This window comes from Gadus morhua, chromosome 9 (genome assembly GCF_902167405.1).
Source record: "Gadus morhua chromosome 9, gadMor3.0, whole genome shotgun sequence".
Lineage (NCBI taxonomy): Eukaryota > Metazoa > Chordata > Actinopteri > Gadiformes > Gadidae > Gadus > Gadus morhua.
Genome location: NC_044056.1, coordinates 23224372 through 23242878, shown reverse-complemented (window position 1 = coordinate 23242878; position 18507 = coordinate 23224372). Strand labels below are relative to the sequence as shown.

The 18507-nt window shown below is 42.2% G+C and overlaps 3 protein-coding genes across 6 annotated transcripts; all 3 read left to right on the top strand.

Annotated features, from left to right (window-relative positions):
• The first annotated feature begins 290 nt into the window (after positions 1 to 290).
• On the top strand, positions 291 to 4335 carry galk2 (galactokinase 2). Of its 2 annotated transcripts, none has more exons than XM_030365517.1 (10): positions 291 to 508; positions 602 to 690; positions 783 to 906; positions 1025 to 1118; positions 1254 to 1400; positions 1508 to 1606; positions 1923 to 2075; positions 2461 to 2716; positions 2827 to 3028; positions 3874 to 4335. In XM_030365517.1, exons 1-10 carry the CDS (start codon positions 459 to 461, stop codon positions 4079 to 4081), a joined length of 1422 nt encoding a protein of 473 aa, XP_030221377.1. In that variant the 5' UTR covers positions 291 to 458; the 3' UTR covers positions 4082 to 4335. The 2 variants fall into 2 exon arrangements, with proteins under 2 accessions (XP_030221377.1, XP_030221378.1); XM_030365518.1 differs by having other exon boundaries at positions 293 to 508; positions 2506 to 2716.
• A 1927-nt stretch (positions 4336 to 6262) lies between these two features.
• Positions 6263 to 11019, top strand: sqor (sulfide quinone oxidoreductase). 2 transcript variants are annotated; one of them, XM_030365523.1, is made up of 10 exons: positions 6263 to 6391; positions 7062 to 7260; positions 7358 to 7528; positions 7610 to 7663; positions 7983 to 8177; positions 8272 to 8481; positions 8578 to 8761; positions 10142 to 10209; positions 10398 to 10576; positions 10691 to 11019. In XM_030365523.1, the coding sequence occupies exons 2-10, from the start codon at positions 7063 to 7065 to the stop codon at positions 10746 to 10748; spliced, it is 1317 nt and encodes a 438-aa protein (XP_030221383.1). In that variant the 5' UTR covers positions 6263 to 6391; position 7062; the 3' UTR covers positions 10749 to 11019. The 2 variants fall into 2 exon arrangements, with proteins under 2 accessions (XP_030221383.1, XP_030221382.1); XM_030365522.1 differs by having other exon boundaries at positions 6282 to 6432.
• A 110-nt stretch (positions 11020 to 11129) lies between these two features.
• ctdspl2a (CTD (carboxy-terminal domain, RNA polymerase II, polypeptide A) small phosphatase like 2a) lies at positions 11130 to 17522 on the top strand. 2 transcript variants are annotated; one of them, XM_030365520.1, is made up of 13 exons: positions 11130 to 11370; positions 12621 to 12837; positions 13255 to 13381; positions 13554 to 13700; positions 13839 to 14069; positions 14282 to 14375; positions 14569 to 14680; positions 15078 to 15164; positions 15249 to 15311; positions 15403 to 15482; positions 15981 to 16107; positions 16206 to 16301; positions 16398 to 17522. In XM_030365520.1, the coding sequence occupies exons 2-13, from the start codon at positions 12649 to 12651 to the stop codon at positions 16461 to 16463; spliced, it is 1419 nt and encodes a 472-aa protein (XP_030221380.1). In that variant the 5' UTR covers positions 11130 to 11370; positions 12621 to 12648; the 3' UTR covers positions 16464 to 17522. The 2 variants fall into 2 exon arrangements, with proteins under 2 accessions (XP_030221380.1, XP_030221381.1); XM_030365521.1 differs by lacking the exon at positions 11130 to 11370 and adding an exon at positions 12082 to 12305.
• The last annotated feature ends 985 nt before the right edge of the window (positions 17523 to 18507 follow it).

Below are 18507 nucleotides of genomic sequence, written 5' to 3'. Positions count from 1 at the left end.
ACCGTCGACTGCTGTTAGTGAGGGAAAAATAACGATTGATTTATATCTAGATATTAGGGATACTTATATTATACGAGTCAATAGCCAATGCGAACTGTGATTTCTCTTTATCTTATTGTGTTCAATCTAAATTAGAAACACGTTTTTATTACTATACGATCTTATTCTCTCTATAAGGATAAGGAACTGTAGAATAGACGTTTGCACTGTTTCGCACTGTAGAAGGTTGTATCATATGCGCGATATCCCTGCGACTTGCGTTTCTTTGCGCATGGATGATTCTCCTGAACTCAACATTCCAGCCGCTTCCGCATTTGTGTTTGCGAAGATGCCGTGTGATCGTCAGCTGATACTGGCATTATTTTTTTAAAAATAAAATACGACTTTAAGTGAACCGCTTAAAGTTTATATAGTCCGGAAAGAAAGCTGCACCTTAGGGGAATGCTGAACAAGTGAAGATGGACTCAAATCCACCACACCTCAAAACAAACTTTGCAGACAATGACAGGTAACAACAGACTGTCAGTTCAGAGAGGAAGTATGCTGTAATGCTCGTTGATCTTTTGTTTTATACACTACGTTTGTTTTCTTTATCCCACAGGTTGCAAATGTTGAAAAATGCTTTTGAAAAAAAGTATGGAAAGTCTCCCAAATTCTATGCACATGCACCAGGAAGGGTAAACCTCATAGGTAATTCAGATTCGAATAACATCAATAACAGTTCCTTACTTTCGTCTACGTCCTGATATAGAACTGCTCCAACTTTCTCCCCATTGTTCCAGGGGAACATGTTGATTATTGTGGGTATTCTGTACTTCCCATGGCCATCGAACAGAGTATTCTTGCAGCTGTCTCTGTGAATGATTCGGAGACAATAGAGCTGGCCAATACAAATCCTCAATACAAGTAATGCATACATTTTCAATATCATTTTTTAAGTACATTCATTCATTAATGAATTCATAAGTCAACATATTAATTCAGTGAAGTATCAAATTAGCCATGTATTTATTTATATTGACAGGGATTTTAGAGTGTCTGGCACAGAAGAAATTGACATTGGCAAAGACAATCCACAGTGGCACAATTACTTTCTCTGTGGTGTCAAAGGCATTCAGGTAATTCATGTTTGAGTGTTTACTTTAGTCCAGGGAGTATTCAGTAATGCTTCATCTATTCATTGTTTTGTTCCATGCACAGCAATGATCACACATATAACGTCATGTTTTTTCCCATAATAATGTTCCCACCAGGAGAACTTCAGCCTCCCCAGTTTGGTTGGGATGCAGTGTGTTGTTGATGGAACCATCCCGGCCAGCTCAGGCCTGTCCAGCTCTAGTGCCTTAGTGTGTTGTGCTGGCCTGGTCACAATGGAGGCCAATGAGAAGTCCCTCTCCAAGGTACTCTGTGACATAAGCCTGATTGTGATTGCTTTGATTTGAATAACACTTTAATGTGTGTCATCATAGCTGTTATAATAGCTTGATTTATGTGTCTACGTCTCAAGGTGGCACTTGCTGAAATCTGTGCCAAATGTGAGCGATACATTGGAACCGAAGGGGGGGGAATGGACCAATCCATCTCGTTTCTGGCAGAGAAAGGAACCGTGTGTACAAAATCAGTTTTTTGACATTCTAAAATATGAAAGGATTGCATGGCTGCTAACCACAGACACCAACCAACCGAGACATAAGCATGTCATCACGAGCAGGTGGGTTTTACAACCTATGGGTGGGAGTCTAGCACAGGGGTCGAAAGCAATCAAACATTTAGATCTGAGAAGGTACTTAAATCTGAAATGTGAAACAAATAGTCTAAGATTAGGTATTTAACCTCTCTACATAGTGTGTACCCTTTAAGACTAGTTTAAAGTAACAAATAATGAGTTCGACCACCTCTTATCATTACGGATCCCATCACAGGCCAAGCTGATCGAGTTCAACCCGCTGCGAGCCACTGATGTCCAGCTTCCGAGCGGTGCCGTGTTTGTGATCTCCAACTGCTGTGTGGAGATGAACAAGGCGGCCTCTTCTCACTTCAACATCCGTGTGGTGGAGTGTCGGATAGCCACAAAGGTATGATCCTTTACTCAGAGAGTTGACTTGTAACCAAAAGGTTGCTAGGCTCCTCCTAGCGAGTGTAGAGTGTCCAGGTGTTCCTGAGCAAGAGACCTCACCCTAACTTCTCCTAACGTGCTGGCGCTGTCGCCCTGTGTGGTTGACTCTGCTGTCGGTGTGTGAATGTGTGTAGGGACCGTTGTACGTTGGATAAAAAGATAAAAAGCATCTGCTAATTGCCCTAAATGCAAATGTAATGTGTCTAGAGTATGCATTACATTCCTGATACCCTAAATATACCAATGTGAGCGTTATGGTAACAAAAACAACAACATTGCTTAAAGGCAGGTGTCCCAGAAATGCATAAGCCTATAATGGGCATACAGTATCTTGTCATCAATAGCCGACACTCTTATCCAGTCTGATGGAATACCTGGGGTGGATGCAGATGCTGGCCAAGGTAAAGGGTCTGGAGTGGAAGAGGTTGGTGAAGCTGGCCCAGGTGCAGACCGAGCTGGGGGCCTCTCTCGAGGAGATGCTGAGCCTGGTAGAGGAGGTGCTGCACTCTGACGCATACAGCAGAGCTGAGATCTGCCAGGCCCTGGGCATCACCCCTGAGCAGTTCAGTACAGACCTGCTCAGTTCCAACACACAGCATGGTAGGAGCATGGCCAGAGGCTTCAAATACTTTCCAGTGCCTGTCTTGTGAGGCTCAAGGCTAACATTCAGCATGTGTTCTTTCCCTTGTTTCTGCTGGTGTCTTTTGTAGTCACTCACTTCAAGCTGTACCAGCGGGCCAGGCATGTGTATGGGGAGGCCTCACGGGTCCTGTGTTTCAAGAGTGTGTGTGATTCTCAGCCCGCTGACTCCATACCTCTCCTGGGAGACTTGATGAAGGAGAGCCACGCCAGCTGCAGAGACCTGTATGAATGCAGCTGTCCTGAACTGGACCAGTTGGTCGACATTTGTTCGTGAGTAACTTTTCATAGCACCTATGATTTTAAGCATCTAACATAATCAACTTATATAATTGAGATCTCAGAGTTAATTGAGATCTAATATACCTCCGATAGTGTGGTTAAGTTTGATGCAGCGGTTTTGTTTGGCCACATTTTTATGTCTGATATTGTTTGCGACCCCGATGTCCTCCAACTTTGTGCATCTGCTTCCACATACATAACCCAAACCCAGTCTGTCTCTATTATCAACGTACCAGATCCCTTCATGAGACCTTTAAAGACCCCATATCATGCGTTTTTAGGGTTAATAATTGCATTTGGGGGTACTACTAGAATAGGGTTACATGCCTGTATGTTTAAAAAATACCCCTTATTATTGTCACACTGTCAATTTGTAGTGTGATTGGTCTGACGCTTTGCACGTGCGTTGCCAAATTCCCCCCCCCCCCCCCCCCCCCCATTGTGGGAAGCCGGGACTTCTGCACTTCAGCACCGCCCATTGATGTCTGATGTCACACTATTACGGAATTAATAGCTGTTTTACGCACTATAGAGGGGCGTGCTCGCTGGGTGCGAAAACTCCCTCTGGCTCATACTTAAAGATTTTTCTAGCTTAGCATACGTAAAACATGTATTCATACGTCGTGTAAAAGTCTAAAGCAAAAGGAAAAGTCGAAAAAAGCATGATATCAAAAATAGGAAGACGACGGTAGTAAAGTATGAGAAATGTTATCTCATGGTTGGGTAACGTTAGCGTAGCATGTGTCCTCCTGGTGATGTGAAGGGGTCTGTGTTTTGCTGATACGCTGGTGTGACATGGTGTAAAAATACGTATCCTTTCTGCTGCCGGGGAGCAGGAAGGCGGGTGCGGTGGGGTCCCGGCTGACAGGGGCCGGCTGGGGCGGCTGTGCGGTCTCCATGGTTCCAAGTGACAAGGTGGAGTCGTTCATACGAACAGTGAGGGAGACGTTCTACGCCCCGGAGCCCCGCAGGGCAGCCATGGAGAAGCAGAGTCTGTTTGTGTCAAAGCCTGGAGGTGGAGCCACCATCTTTATCGAGGAGTAAAGCTGTTCACATCGTGTTTACAACCGCTTTTGATTAATAATCAATTCCTTTGGGAGAATCCTTTTTAAATGTTTTTTTGGAAAAGGTGGTTAGAAGAAGATGCATTCTTTAAACTGTGACCAAATTAAAGGGACTCTTATTTTACAGAATGTATTAGCAATCACTCTTTGCAGGGATTGTTTTTTACTGTAATCATAGTAGAAAACATATGTTCTTCTTCAATGATGAGATTAAAATAATTATCTGATAAAAGATGTGTATCCTGTATGTTTTGTGAGTCCCCCCCCCCCCATACTCCCATAAGAGGCCTACTGCAGGTCCTCCAGAACCAAAACAGATTCAAGAATTAGAAAAAAAAACATGCATTGTTTTTTCAATAGAATATGTAATGAATAACAGTGTAAAGAATACAACCCAGGATATTGCATAATATCGAAAGAGATGGTTGCTATAATAGCCATTTCTTTAACCACTAATTGATTTGGCTGTGATTTGGTTCATTAGAGCCGCCTTGTGAACATCTGCGGTACTGCAGTTAACTTTGTGTTGGCGTTGTCTCAAACCACGCAGGGAAGTTTAGAGGGTATAAAACTGTAGGACTAACTTCTGTGCACATGATATGCGCTAGCCTTCTTCAACCTAATACCGTTCACAGGTGGGGTATTCCACCAATTGAACACAAAGGGCCCCGACGATATAGTTAGGGCAGCAAGTCCTTCTCATTGGCCTACACATTACCACTGTCTGCCTGGTCTTGCCGGCATTTCTCCAGACCTCCTTCCTTTCCTTCATCCACCATGCTCAATGTTTGACCTGGTGGGACAATTGGAATCTGTCCCTTAAGGGGGTTTCTATGATCAGTCATTGTCTTTATCTGGTTTAGTGTTCATTCTCCCCTTGTCCACCAAAAGTCCTTAGACATTTTCCTTCCCCTTACAGCTCCAACCTGCAATCACCTCATTCCACTCACCTTTGTGTCATTCATTATTGTCCCACCTCCACCTCATTCCCTGATGATTGTCTCCCCATTCATACAAGGTCACCTCTTTTGTTCACCTGTCGGTTATTTGTTGTTGTCATGTCCCTCGTGGTTCCTCAATTGCAGTGGAGATGATCAAGATCCTTTATTAAAGGTCCTTTTTCGTTATCTATCGTGAGTTGTCTGCAATTGGATCTTTACCTCTTTGATCCTGCTGCCCGCCAGCACCCGAACGGGAAAACAATGGGGAAGAGTTAGGACGACTGTCAATCGGTCTATTGTCGTTCACTTTCTGTCTCTTGAGAATTGGTCAATGCCGCTTTGACAGCTTTGACAAAAGCAGATCTACTGTTGAATACATTATTTGATGAACACAGTGGAAAATAAAGAGATGGGCATTCTATGAAAGCATTTTTATTTATGTTTATTTATGTGGAAAAGGGCTTACGTCAAAATAATATATAAAACTTCACTACCGGTGCTGTTTGGGTTCAAGAAGTACGCTGACGTCCTGACAGTGGAGATCCCTGACCTACAGGTGAACCACCATCATTCTAGTTCTACCTTCAGTAAACATGCTGCATGTGAACTATGGTTCAACCCTTTTTTTACTCAACACTATACCAAAAGAGTACCATGACTAACCCTTTATTAAAATTAGTAAAGTAAGCATTAACTAACAGTTAATTAACTGTTAACTAAATGGTGTAGTATAATTTGCTAAAGATCCTCATGTTTACTAATTCCAAATCAGGTAATGGGGTTTCTTCCTAAGGTATTAATGTATACATTATTTAATAGGGTAAGGGTTGAAGAGCTTGGTGGATTTATATGTATAGTGTCCCTTCCTTTGCATTGTTGACATATCTGTCAGCGTATGAATGGGTAAATGTGAGGCACTCATAGTTGAGCACATCGAGTGGCCACAGGTTAGAAATATTATGATGGCAAACATAAATGAAGTAATTGCCATGGTTTTTATTTGGGGTCTTTTAATTTTTCTTAGGTAGCCTTAAAATGAAATAAACAAAACAAGGACAACTAGAACTGCAAGCAGTTATGTAGGGGTCCAAGAAGTGTGCATTTCGCCGGCACAACGCAACAAGAAATAAAACAAGGACAACTAAAGAGTTGTCCCTTTTGTGGCGACCTGTGGACATTCCAAGTATTGCATGTGTTGCCAAGTTTGCCTTGATCAGGGTTTGAGCAGCAGCCGGTCAGTAGGCGTTATCAATGGGAAGGAACTAGAGAGGCGTCCGCAGCCAAGTCCGTCGCCGTGTTCTGTCGACACTAATAAGTGCGCCACAGACTGGAACCTTAACCCGTGTCAGGTGGGTCGTTCTCCTTATTTCCTCAGAAAGCCACACACAAGGTATGACATATGTAACCTATACCCTACGATCTTTTATCCATACCATTCATATTCCTTTCCGGACCCTTTAGGGGTGAATACTATGCATACAATATTTGTATCCGTTTGTTAGGATATTAGTGGCTGATGCATAGTAATATACGTTGTCATACTTGTTCCCACTACCGACCAAATGTAACTGCAGAATAAGAACTAGATTGGCATAGTCGTTTTTAAAATCCATGTAGGCCTAATTGGTGCAGATTGTCGGAAATCCAGCTCCAATAGTTTCTCCTTCTATATGGATAGGGTCTATCTTATTACGCAGCCGAATGTATATGCCAACAGAGCTAGTACACTTTCACAACAAAGTAGACTACAGTTGAAGTAGCCGACGACGACCTGCCTTGGTTAATTGTCTAGAAAGCCTAAACTATAGTGTCATCCCTAAAGTTTTTTTAAATGATGGAAGGGTAGGATTAACCAACGTCCCGGAAGCAATGTATGACTTGGAACATAGGGAGGAGTATCCGTTGTGTTGTAACCTTTTGAATTGAACATTTTCTATGACAGCTGCTTTTATCTATCATAGAATTATGCACCCCAATGTAAAGAGAAACTCTTAACAACAATGTGTTCATCTCTCACAGGATGTCCGCCATGTATCGCCTGAAGCAATGCTACCCAAAAGGAATTAGCATTTCTAACCTCCACACAAGCAGCCAGGCTTGTGCTAAAGAGCATTTCAAAATGCTTGTGCTTGGAGGAGGAAGTGGGGGGATTGCAATGAGCGCTCGGATGAAGAGAAGGTTTGGAGCAGATAATGTAGCTGTTGTGGAGCCTGCTGAGGCAAAGAGCTATTCTTCACCATCAGATCTTTGACTGTTCAGAATCAGATTCACCCTTCCCAAGATGAAAACATAAACATAGCGATCTCGTTCTGCAGACCCACTACTACCAGCCCATCTGGACCTTGGTGGGAGCTGGGGCCAAAACATTGGCCTCCTCGGGTCGCCCCACAGCCAGCGTTGTGCCCTCCGGAGTGAAGTGGGTGAAATCCAGAGTCCAGGAGATCAACCCAGGCTCAAACACCGTGATCACAGACGATGGGAAAGAGGTAGGACTACAGTTCAATCTCCTCATGTTCGGTCACCAGTTTCTTTCACATTCATTTCAATCTTCCATTTTACTTCAACAGATATCCTACGAGTATTTGATTGTTGCCCTCGGTATCCAACTCCATTATGAAAAGGTAGTGTAACTTTTCTCTATTTTTCTTTTCTTCAATATATTCCATGTTTGTATTGGTATCACAACTGTGATACAAAGATGTGTATCGTCCACACTCTCAGATTAAACATGGTCTTATGTACCTGACGGACATAAGACCGTGAGAACCCTTTTTGTCTTGGTGTTTCTTGGTAACCTTTGTGCCTTTTATGCCTATCAAAGTCACAAACGTTCATTGTTGCTTGGTAAATGCAGCCTGTGTCTTCCCATGATCGTGCTTCATTAAATCAAATACTCTTCTGTCAAGATACCCCTACAATTAACATTTTTTTATTAATTAGATTAAGGGTCTGCCGGAGGCATTTGACCATCCAAACATTGGCTCAAACTATTCAATCCAAACTGTGGAGAAGACATGGATAGCCCTACAGAACTTCAAGGAGGGAAACGCCGTCTTCACCTTCCCCAACACGCCGGTGAAATGTGCAGGAGCTCCACAAAAGATCATGTACCTCGCGGATTCTTACCTACGAAAGGTGACCAAATGTTTCAGTCATTTGAACTTCGGTGACTAGAGAGATGGGCCTTTATGCGCATGAAATGCTAATGTTGTTTATGTTCCAATGTAAGACAGGGAAAAGGGAAAAGGCCAAAATAATATACAACACTTCACTACCGGTGCTGTTTGGGGTCAAGAAGTACGCTGATGTTCTGTGGGAGATAGTGAGAAGCCGGAACATACAAGTGAACCACAGGCAGAACCTCATTGAAGTGCGGGCCGACCAAAGGGAGGCTGTGTTCGAAAATCTTGACAATCCTGGTGAAACCAACGTTGTACAGGTGCTTTTCCAGATCTGCTTTCTCCCAATTAAAGTCAACTGAACATTTGTAATTTACGTATAATATTTGACATTAGTATGTGTATGTTTATTTCAGTATGAACTGCTTCACGTCACACCACCAATGGGGCCGATACAGGTGATCAAAAGTAGCTCATTGGCTGATGAGGCTGGTTGGCTCAATGTGGACAAGGAATCCCTCCAACACAAGAACTACCCCAACGTGTTTGGCATTGGAGACTGCACTAACCTGCCAACAGCCAAAACCGCAGCTGCAGTGGGTATGTCAAATTATTTCATGACCTCGATTGAATTTAAGATAACGGTGTGTGTGTGTGTGTGTGTGTGTGTGTGTGTGTGTGTGTGTGTGTGTGTGTGTGTGTGTGTGTGTGTGTGTGTGTGTGTGTGTGTGTGTGTGTGTTTTTTAACTTCCTTACAACCTTGATTTGTTTCCTGTGTCTCATATGATTACAGTAATTTAAGTTGTATATTCCAGTCAATCACTGTTAAAACTCTGTGAAACACACCAATGGAACTTGGAAGGGCATGTTGAATATAGATTATGATCACTGGTAAACTACCCGCTTGAGATCAGGTTACACGTACACAACATTGCTTCTATTTAGTCCATGCTACGTGCCCAATGCCTCATGCCAACTGTCCACGTTTCTGTCTGGGAATTGGTGAATTCTCTGCTTAATTCCTATTAATACCATGTATCTTACAGGTATAACCTCCTGTAAGATGGTAGTATATTATTATTACGTGCCTCATGCCAACTGTCCACGTTTCTGTCTGGGAATTGGTGAATTCTCTGCTTAATTCCTATTAATACCATGTATCTTACAGGTATAACCTCCTGTAAGATGGTAGTATATTATTATTACGTGCCTCATGCCAACTGTCCAAGTTTCTGTCTGGGAATTGGTTAAATTCTCTGCTTAATTCCTATTAATACCATGTATCTTACAGGTATAACTTCCTGTAAGATGGTAGTATATTATTCATCTTTTATACTTACATTTACTTGATGAGTTTGCATGTTTTTTGGGTATATTTATAGAGATTGTAGTTTTAAGATTATTCCCTTAAAGTTGCAATGTGTTGCATTTCATCCTATCTTAAAATAACCTGGACATATATTTGGTCAATGCTGATCGATAGGGATTTCTATAATGTTTATAGGGGGAGCGGCTCAATCGTACACATTGTGACTAATGGTAATTGGTGTCTGTAGACAATGTAGACAGAAGATAAAGAAGGGTGGTTTATAAACTTATGCTTTGATAAGATAAGATAGACTTTATTGTCATTGTACAGTCACCTATACAAGGAAATTGGGAGTGCCAACTGAAGGTGCATTACACATACAAAATAAATAAAAGATAAAAAATAAGGCTTGAGGATTAGCCTACCATCTAAGGCATGTAAATATATTAATTGCATAGTTTAGTTACGTTTTATAATGTATTTATTTAGTTGAGTGGATTGGAAATTAAATTGGGTATCGTCAGTATCCACAGATTTATATTTTGGTTTTATTTATCGTGCTATAGCCATAGGTGAATCCCTACAGAGTTTGTGATAGCCTAACATTATGATTTTCACATTTCCCATCAATAGAGGACAAATGGTCTGAAACATAATGATATGTTTTTCAGCTGCACAGACTGCAATCCTGGACAGAACTATTAGCAAGGTCCTGAAAAACCAGAAGCCTGATAGAAAGGTGAGAGAAATTAATAGTTAAAGTATTAGATCTTTACTACTATAGGAAAGAATTAGAACTTGGATTCGATTTCCCACAGGTTTCCTCCCTGATTTCCCCGTCTATTTGAGTCCACTAAATAACTTTGGATGGAAGTGTCAGAATAATCAATAGTAATACTATTTCATCATATCGATGTCTGTTCACAGTATGACGGCTACACATCCTGTCCCCTGGTGACGAGCTACAGCACGGTGGTTCTGGCCGAGTTCGACTACACCGGACAGCCACTGGAGACCTTCCCTGTGAACCAGGGCAAGGAGAGCAGGATAATGTACCACATGAAGGCAGACCTCATGCCCCACATATACTGGCAGGGGCTGCTCAAGTATGTACACCGTCACATGAACCCAAACTTCCCAGTACAATCGATTAATGTCAAGAGTGGTAATTTCACAGCCTGTAACTTGATTGATTCATTTTTACCTCCATTTGGTTTTAGGGGCTTTTGGGGGGGACCAGGACCCTACAGAAAACTGCTTCACCTTGGAATGAAATAAGAATTGGCTCTGGATGTGTCGACATTGACATCGTTGTGATGAAGATCATTTTCCTATTTTCAATGTTGTCTTAAACTTTATTCAGATATTTTTCATGTTTCAATGTTTTAAATGCCATTTCCATGCAGTAGTAAGCATAATAGCTGGTGTATAAATCATATTACATGTTGTCTCAAACCCAGGTCCTACCGAAACAGTGAATGGTCAACTCTATAAAACCACATGTAACATTAACACACGTTGCAATAAACGAACAGCACAACTACAATTCCCTTATCAGCATGCCCTGGTGTGTGTTGATTCATGTCAGAACTTTTGACTCGAGAGCGCAACATGCATGCGCGTGTGTCCCGGTGGCGCGCTCAGTCGTGAAAACATTGTGCACGAGTCCGCTCTGCCACGTTCTCTTGCGCGTGTCGCGTTCTCGCAGCACGCGAACGATGTTTGTGGCGAGGCGGGAAATGGCGTCCACGGACATGGCTGGTTTGTGATTAGCTTGAGGAGCTAACGAGCTAACGAGACAGCTGGCAGCGACCTCCGCGTCCCGACCCAGTCACCGCCCCCCGGTCGAGGCTCACAGCTGTCAGCCTGCGTCGAGTCTGAAGAGTTTAGCAGATCACCGGTAAGAAATCAACCGAGTAAACAAACAGTTTCCCAGAGCTAGCCTGTGTTTTTGTTGCTAAATGCTAACGCAATAGGTTAGCTCCCTGCGTGCGGACTGGAGGGGGCGTGGTCTAGCTAATCTTAAACAGCGCGAGGAGCGGATCGGAACGTCTGCCTCGTGCCGTTAACAGCGACGCCTGTCAATCACGCCCTTTGCATCGTGTAGACATGCCAACGTAGATCACCTGGAAACGATTTCCCGAAATATGAACCCTGTGGTGTTGAGGCCTTTTGCCTGTGGGGCCGGGCTCCAGTTGAGGTTTGGTGTCCTGGTGGCTAGCAGTAGCTCCAAACATCACAGCTCACAGCCTCTGTAACATCTGGTCGGCACCGTGCACACCTGCATGTATGATTGTGGGCGGCTAGCTCAGTGTCGAGGTGTCCCTTAGCAATACGCCTCAGCCTGACTGCTGCTGACGAGCTGGCCGCCTCCCTGCGTGGTTGAGTCCGCCGACTCCTCTGCGTGAATGAATGATTGTCTCTTTGGATAAAATCGTCAACAAAGCCCCCTCAATTTAAATGTGGCTGCTGTACCACCACGTACATGATGAACGCCGCTAAGTGAGGGACGATGACACATGTGACATGATTGATCAAATGGAAACAGCCTCTCCATCCCTGATCCTGTTGTTAATGTGACACCTTCCGTCCCATGTTGCGTCACCGGAGGATTGTTAGACCACAACCATAACGCAACGATACGCAGCAAAAACGCGCCATGCGTTTCTGCTGCGTGTCGTTGTGTTATTGTTATTGTTATGGTCTCACAATCCGGATTCGTGTTCGCAAATTTAAAGGCGGTGCATTGACGCATTCGGCCATCACGTCAAAATGAACGAATACTCTTTTCGAACATTTCCACTTAAATGATATTTGGCGTGGTGCAGCCAGCTGGTAATTATGGTTGTGGAATATTTACTGCTTGTGGGTTTTTTAATCTTTGCTCTGGCTGGATTATTTATGACTGGAAACGTGACTTAATACGTATCGAAATATCGTAGTAGGCTATTCCTATATATGGATGTCTTGGTCATTCCAATGAATCAGGTGCAAATTGAGTGTTAGGCACTTGTTTATGCAGGCCCAGGTTTGTGTGTGTGTGTTTGTTTGTTGCTGCAAACTGACCCTCTAGTTTGGCCAAATGTGTCAACCTTTAATCTAAACTAATATTTTCCAGGTCTCTAACCGGGACTTTCTTTGATGTTTCAGGGTTATTTTTTCTATGTGACGGTTGAGCATGATGAGGTTGAGGGTGCGTAAAGTTCCTCAACAGCCAACTGCGGGCCGTGGAAGCCGTCAGTCCAAGGCCAAGCGCAAACATTGTGAAGTGGAGCCGTCCGCGGCCAGGAGCAGGGGCAAGATGCAGAAGAACGAGACAGGCCTGTTCTCCACCATCAAGAAGTTCATCCGTGGGAACGCCGTCAAGGTGAGGGGACGAGTTGGTGGTTTTCAACGGGATAGGCTTGCACTTAGTCTAGAACCCTGATAGTCCCAAACTGTGTGCGTTGCTGAATCGTTGTTTGAGTTGAATAAACTAATGATTCATTTAATTGTTTTAGTTCTGGTCCCTTTTTTGGGAGTTTCCATATCTATTTTTCTTATTTTATAAATATCGGATAATGTGGCCTTGCATGCTCTCTAAAGGTCGAAATTTTAATGTAACCACTCAAAACTGAAGAACTTAATTTGATAATATATTTGTTCTTAAGGATGTAAGGCTGTCACCTATTGCTTGAGCAGATAAAAAAAATGGCTAATTTGTTGATTCAATAGTTTTAAAAAGATGATTGAAACAGAAGTACTTTTTCTAATATCCATGGAATATCCCGATGCCTTGTTTCAGATAGAGCCGGACATACCTTCCAAAAGGAGTCGCATTGATTGTACTAAAGATGGTGACCTCATCGCATCCACGCCACAGACAGGTCTGTCCAGCAGATCAAGAGTTGGCCGGAAAACCCCAAGTAAAGGTATTGGTACAAACAGTATTTTAAATTATATTGTACATTTAGAGAAACAAATTGGGACACTTAAGTATTTCAAGTCCAGTTTTTAAAAGTTGGATTGATCTTAAGGTTTGGGACACTTTGTTGGAAATAACATTAAGGAGAGAGGTGATTGAAGTCTGCTGTCTTTCCTCAGTGACGATGGCTGGCAACAGTAAGTTCAGTAAAGCCAACGGTAAACTGGAGGCTCATGTGGAGGCCCCCAGCAGCCCCCCGCGCACCACGCTGTTGGGCACCATCTTCTCCCCCGTCTTCAACTTCTTCTCCCCAGCAACCAAGACAGGTTCACACCTTTCTGCCCTCTGCACACTAACGCTTCAATGTGACGTTTTGTTTTAAAACGGAATGCTTTAGATTTCAAACTTAAAGTATACATTGGAAAAAATATCACCAACCGCCAGCGATTTGTGTTCCTCTATAGCCACCCCTGGGTCGGACTCCCCTGGACAAGCCGTGGAGGCGGAGGAGATTTTGAAGCAGCTGGATATGGACAAGGTTGAAGGGATTCAAAGTAGTACACTGACGTCGACCGAAGGCCTCGCTCTGAGCCACGCAGCCCCTGTGTTGGAGCAGAAGCCCGAGGTCGCACCAGACTCCACCATAGAGGAAGGGGAGATAGTCACGGAGAACGACGTGCCCGCCCCTGCGCCAGGTATGTGTGCAACAAAAGTTATTGAAGCTCTTTGAGGAATAAAATAAACCGGATCATAAAAACGACACATGAGACTTTCTTAACTAAAGTTCCACTGTTATGATTGTATTCTGTCATGTGCTACAGATTGTGTTAGAGGATAGTGTAATACATGCCACTACTGTACTGTACTGTACTGTACTGTAACCCTTACCCTCCTGGTCTTTGTTTAGCACCAGGCTGCCCTCAAGACGGCAATTATCCACACTCGGTGCCTGCAGCCGCACCTGAGGTCTCCTACGAAGAGGACTGGGAGGTGTTTGATCCGTAAGGGCAGCAGGTTATTATTCATCTTAGAGAAGTGACGCTTATGATATGACTTTTAGACTTTGTGACTTTTCTCCTATTTTATGGATCGGGTTAATGGGTGATCAATCATATAACATATAATAATGTATCTTTATTCATGTTAACGTATTGGAGCTTCATAGATGTTTCTGGATTTTTCTATTTCTTTCAGTTACTTCTTTATCAAGCACGTGCCTCCACTGAGCGAGGAGCAGTTGACCCGCAAGCCGGCACTGCCTCTGAAGACGCGCAGCACACCAGAATTCTCTCTGGTGCTGGACCTGGTGAGCAACGTGCCAACACATATCGCCCTAAATAAAGATATTTTAATTCATAAAATAAGGCACTCTAAAGAGATTTCCCTGCTCCTTGAGGTGGCGCTCAATACAGGAATGAGGGGAAACTTGACAGAACTTGACTGAAAAACTCAGTTTGCAACATTAATAAATCCAGAAATCCAGCAATCAAGACATTTTACATTCATCGTTAGACTATAGGTTATAGGTTTGTCTCACTATATATTGATTATCACAGAATCCCTGTATCGCGTTATTATCAGTATTGTGGGCCATGTTTCTCGTATCGTATCATGAGTTACCCTGTGTTTCTCACCCTTAAGCTTGCTACTCAAGCCGCTTTGCCGCGTAGTCCCCATGATAAGGATGTTTTCTGGGGCTTTAGGATGAGACGCTGGTGCACTGCAGTCTGAATGAGCTAGAGGACGCAGCCCTGACGTTCCCAGTGCTTTTTCAGGATGTGATATACCAGGTACGTGGTGCCACGGCTCATATTCCAACCACACACGCATTCCCCTGTCTGGCTCTCACTGACACTTTCTTCTTCTCGCTGAAGGTGTATGTTCGGTTACGGCCCTTTTTCCGGGAGTTTCTGGAGCGTATGTCCCAAATGTATGAGGTGAGTATCCTTTAGAAAATGTGTGGCCCATTTCTCAACATCTTAGATTTGTTCACATAGTGACATGTGTTGTCCTTCTGCTCTTTTACAGATCATCCTGTTCACGGCTTCAAAAAAGGTGTATGCCGATAAGTTGCTCAACATCCTGGACCCGAAGAAACAGCTGGTCAGGTCAGTGAACATCTGGCCCTGTTGGGACTCGAGAGGCTGGTGCACTTTACCATCGGTCCTTGTTTGTTGATGGTTGGGTTTCTGGTTGCTGCTGCAGTTGGGGTGAGATTGGATGTTAATATTGCAGTGATAATACGTGACCCATCTTCGGTTAGTCAAACTCCACAGTTGAGGTACAAGCAGCTTGTGTTTGACCACCATGTGCAAGTGCTACATTAGAGACGCAGGTTTAATCCACTTATAATGGCTTGTCAATCTCACACCTAATGATGAAAATTGGGGGCTTTAATTATGCACGTATCAACCAATAACCAACGATTGGCTCACAAAATATGGTTATTATGAAAACAAATTATGTTTGATAAATAATGCTTAAAATAAGATGAAGGCTGATCTAAAATGATGTAATATTAAATCGTAATGACGCTGTGTATCTTGAATGCTACAAAGCATGTCTGGTTTTATTGTATGTCCTAAAACTTTTGTTCTGAATGGCAGACATCGACTCTTCCGAGAGCACTGCGTGTGTGTGCAAGGAAACTACATCAAAGACTTGAACATTCTTGGAAGAGACCTTTCAAAGACCATTATTATCGACAACTCACCCCAAGCCTTTGCCTATCAGGTAACCCTTTGAGCATAGATTATTTTTTGTAATATTAATTTGGGCAAATGTAGTTTTCTTTCAAATTCTTGTAGTAGAATTTTACTTTTTAATTGTAGCTTTCCAATGGAATCCCTATTGAGAGCTGGTTTGTGGACAGAAATGACAACGAGCTTCTGAAGCTTGTTCCTTTCCTTGAGAAACTCGTGGAACTGGTATGTTTATTGTCTTTTATTTTTTTTAAACATTGGATAATAAGCAGGATATTACTGTTCTTTCCACTGATCGTTGATTTGTCCATTCCCCTGCAGAACGAGGATGTGAGGCCACATATTCAACAGCATTTTCGCTTGCACGACCTTCTTCCCCCAGACTGAACTGCATGATGGGTAACACACTACTCCACAACAAGATGGTATCGTCATAGGAAAACTGCGACTGTACTCATTTTTACAATGGATAGGTCCTTTGCAAAGAGAAATTTGCCATTTCTTACAATACCACACATGAAAAAAAGAAAACACCCCACCTGTGTGTTTCTGAAGGAACACACTCCCAAGTGCACTCTGAACAAACAGAAATCACTAGAGCGGAGGGCTGCAGCAGACCTTTACACTTCGCTGGGACCTTCCTAGAAAATAACATTTTGGGAGATGTTTCGTCTTCGCTCCTTTCTGGATTTTAGACAAAATTGAATGTCATGTGTTGGAACATAAGGACCTTCTTGGCTGTCCACACACTATTGTGTATATAAATGATGTGTAAATATATTTTTTTTCCTTACGGTTTTTACGTCTGTTTCTCTTAACTTTAAACTTTAGTATGTATTTCTTTGAATCTGGGCGCTTTTATAAAAACAAATAAAATGAAAAACGTTGCCGTTTTGTTCAGTCGATGCCACACATCTGCTCTTCAGTTGTACGCCTGCATTATTTTCTATATTTCTGTGATGTTTTACTCCATAAATGCAGTTGTTTGTGTTAAGTGCAGTTTTTTAATATTTGGGAGGAAAGCTTTCTGAAAATGAAATGTTTAAATGCTCTGTAATGTAAAGGCTATCAACGTTTCAACTGAATGCACAGCCATAATGGCTTGGTCCTTTTGGAAAAAAATAGTATTTTGGTTGTTAATACCTTAAAGCACTCTTGTGGTGGTGGTGGAGGGCGGTCCAGTCCTTTGTAAGTTAAAGCTAAATCTTGTCAATTTTCTATACAAGTGTATCACCTTAATCCGGGGGTGTGCTTCTTGGGGAGGGAATGCAGCACCAGCAAATTGTTGATAGGTTGCTCTGAAAGCAAGTTTTTTTTTTTTCTTTTCCATTGTCCTGTTAGTGGGATTGTACTTATGTACTTTTATTGACAATTGAATGATCACTACTGTTGTACTCTGTGTTATCCAATGGTTTCCTTACAAAAAATAAATTCATTTTTGTAAGATTTTCGTCACTATTTTCTTTTTAGATATTGACTTGGCCACAATAAAATATAGAAAATATATACGAACGTTGGCTCAGTATGAGTGTGACATGTATACAGTGCCTTGTGTTTAGCCACCCTGCTAAATTACTAATTTCACTGGATAGCAATTAATACATTAATATTGTTCTATATTTGATATTCAATCATAATGACAGGACAGAAAGTTATAGCGAAGCAGTTCTGAGAATTGTGCACAAAATTGTCTCAATCTCCACCAAATGCTAAAGGAAGGAAGAAGAATCATACAGATGTTGTCAAACAGGCCCTCCCTCCAATCTGTGCATCTGGTAAGAGTTAACAATCTCAGACTACAAAATAGTTCAGTGGCTGCTATTAAAAATAGTGCATGGGTCACATTTTCTGAATGTTGAACATGTATGCCATACATGTTCAACATTCAGAAATTGTGACCCATGCCTCCCACTTTTTTAGGAAAAGTTTTATGTTATCTTCTTGCCCCAATGGACAAGAGGATGACATAAAGATTTTGAAAAATCATCGAGGATCTTTCTTGAAGGGGCAGTGGTCCAAGCCCATATTAGAATGTTATGAAGAGTCTGTGCTGAGACTTGGAAAAACGCCACATGCAAGTGAAATCCATACAACTTGAAGGTTCCTGTCAGAACATAGTTTTCACTTAACTGAGCCATTCAATTCACTACCTACTTCCTCTTCTTCTAAATTACATTGGAAAATAATAATAATGATGATGAATAATTATTATACTTTTGTAGTGGTGCTGATATAAAATGTAGGTGTGCTCATATCAATGTTGTTTAAATAATATAGGGAAAATGTATTTTAGATGTAATGGAGTCGAGAGTATAAATGTTGATAACTGACACTGACACAGTAAGCCCTGCTGTTAAAGTAAAACAAAAAACGTTTTATTTGAAACACATTTGTATTATAAGGAAGCGGAACGTTTGTGTACATAAATGTG

Bases quoted from the DNA above. Each gene is read 5' to 3' on its own strand.
- sqor (XM_030365523.1), top strand. From the start codon at position 7,063: ATGTCCGCCATGTATCGCCTGAAGCAATGCTACCCAAAAGGAATTAGC. The intron at 8,178-8,271 runs GTGACCAAATGT...TTCCAATGTAAG, and splicing joins CGGATTCTTACCTACGAAAG to ACAGGGAAAAGGGAAAAGGC. The intron at 10,577-10,690 runs GTATGTACACCG...ATTTGGTTTTAG, and splicing joins TACTGGCAGGGGCTGCTCAA to GGGCTTTTGGGGGGGACCAG.
- ctdspl2a (XM_030365520.1), top strand. From the start codon at position 12,649: ATGATGAGGTTGAGGGTGCGTAAAGTTCCTCAACAGCCAACTGCGGGC. The intron at 12,838-13,254 runs GTGAGGGGACGA...GCCTTGTTTCAG, and splicing joins TCCGTGGGAACGCCGTCAAG to ATAGAGCCGGACATACCTTC. The intron at 15,312-15,402 runs GTGAGTATCCTT...GCTCTTTTACAG, and splicing joins GTATGTCCCAAATGTATGAG to ATCATCCTGTTCACGGCTTC.
- galk2 (XM_030365517.1), top strand. From the start codon at position 459: ATGGACTCAAATCCACCACACCTCAAAACAAACTTTGCAGACAATGAC. The intron at 509-601 runs GTAACAACAGAC...TTTATCCCACAG, and splicing joins AACTTTGCAGACAATGACAG to GTTGCAAATGTTGAAAAATG. The intron at 3,029-3,873 runs GTGAGTAACTTT...GCCGGGGAGCAG, and splicing joins CAGTTGGTCGACATTTGTTC to GAAGGCGGGTGCGGTGGGGT.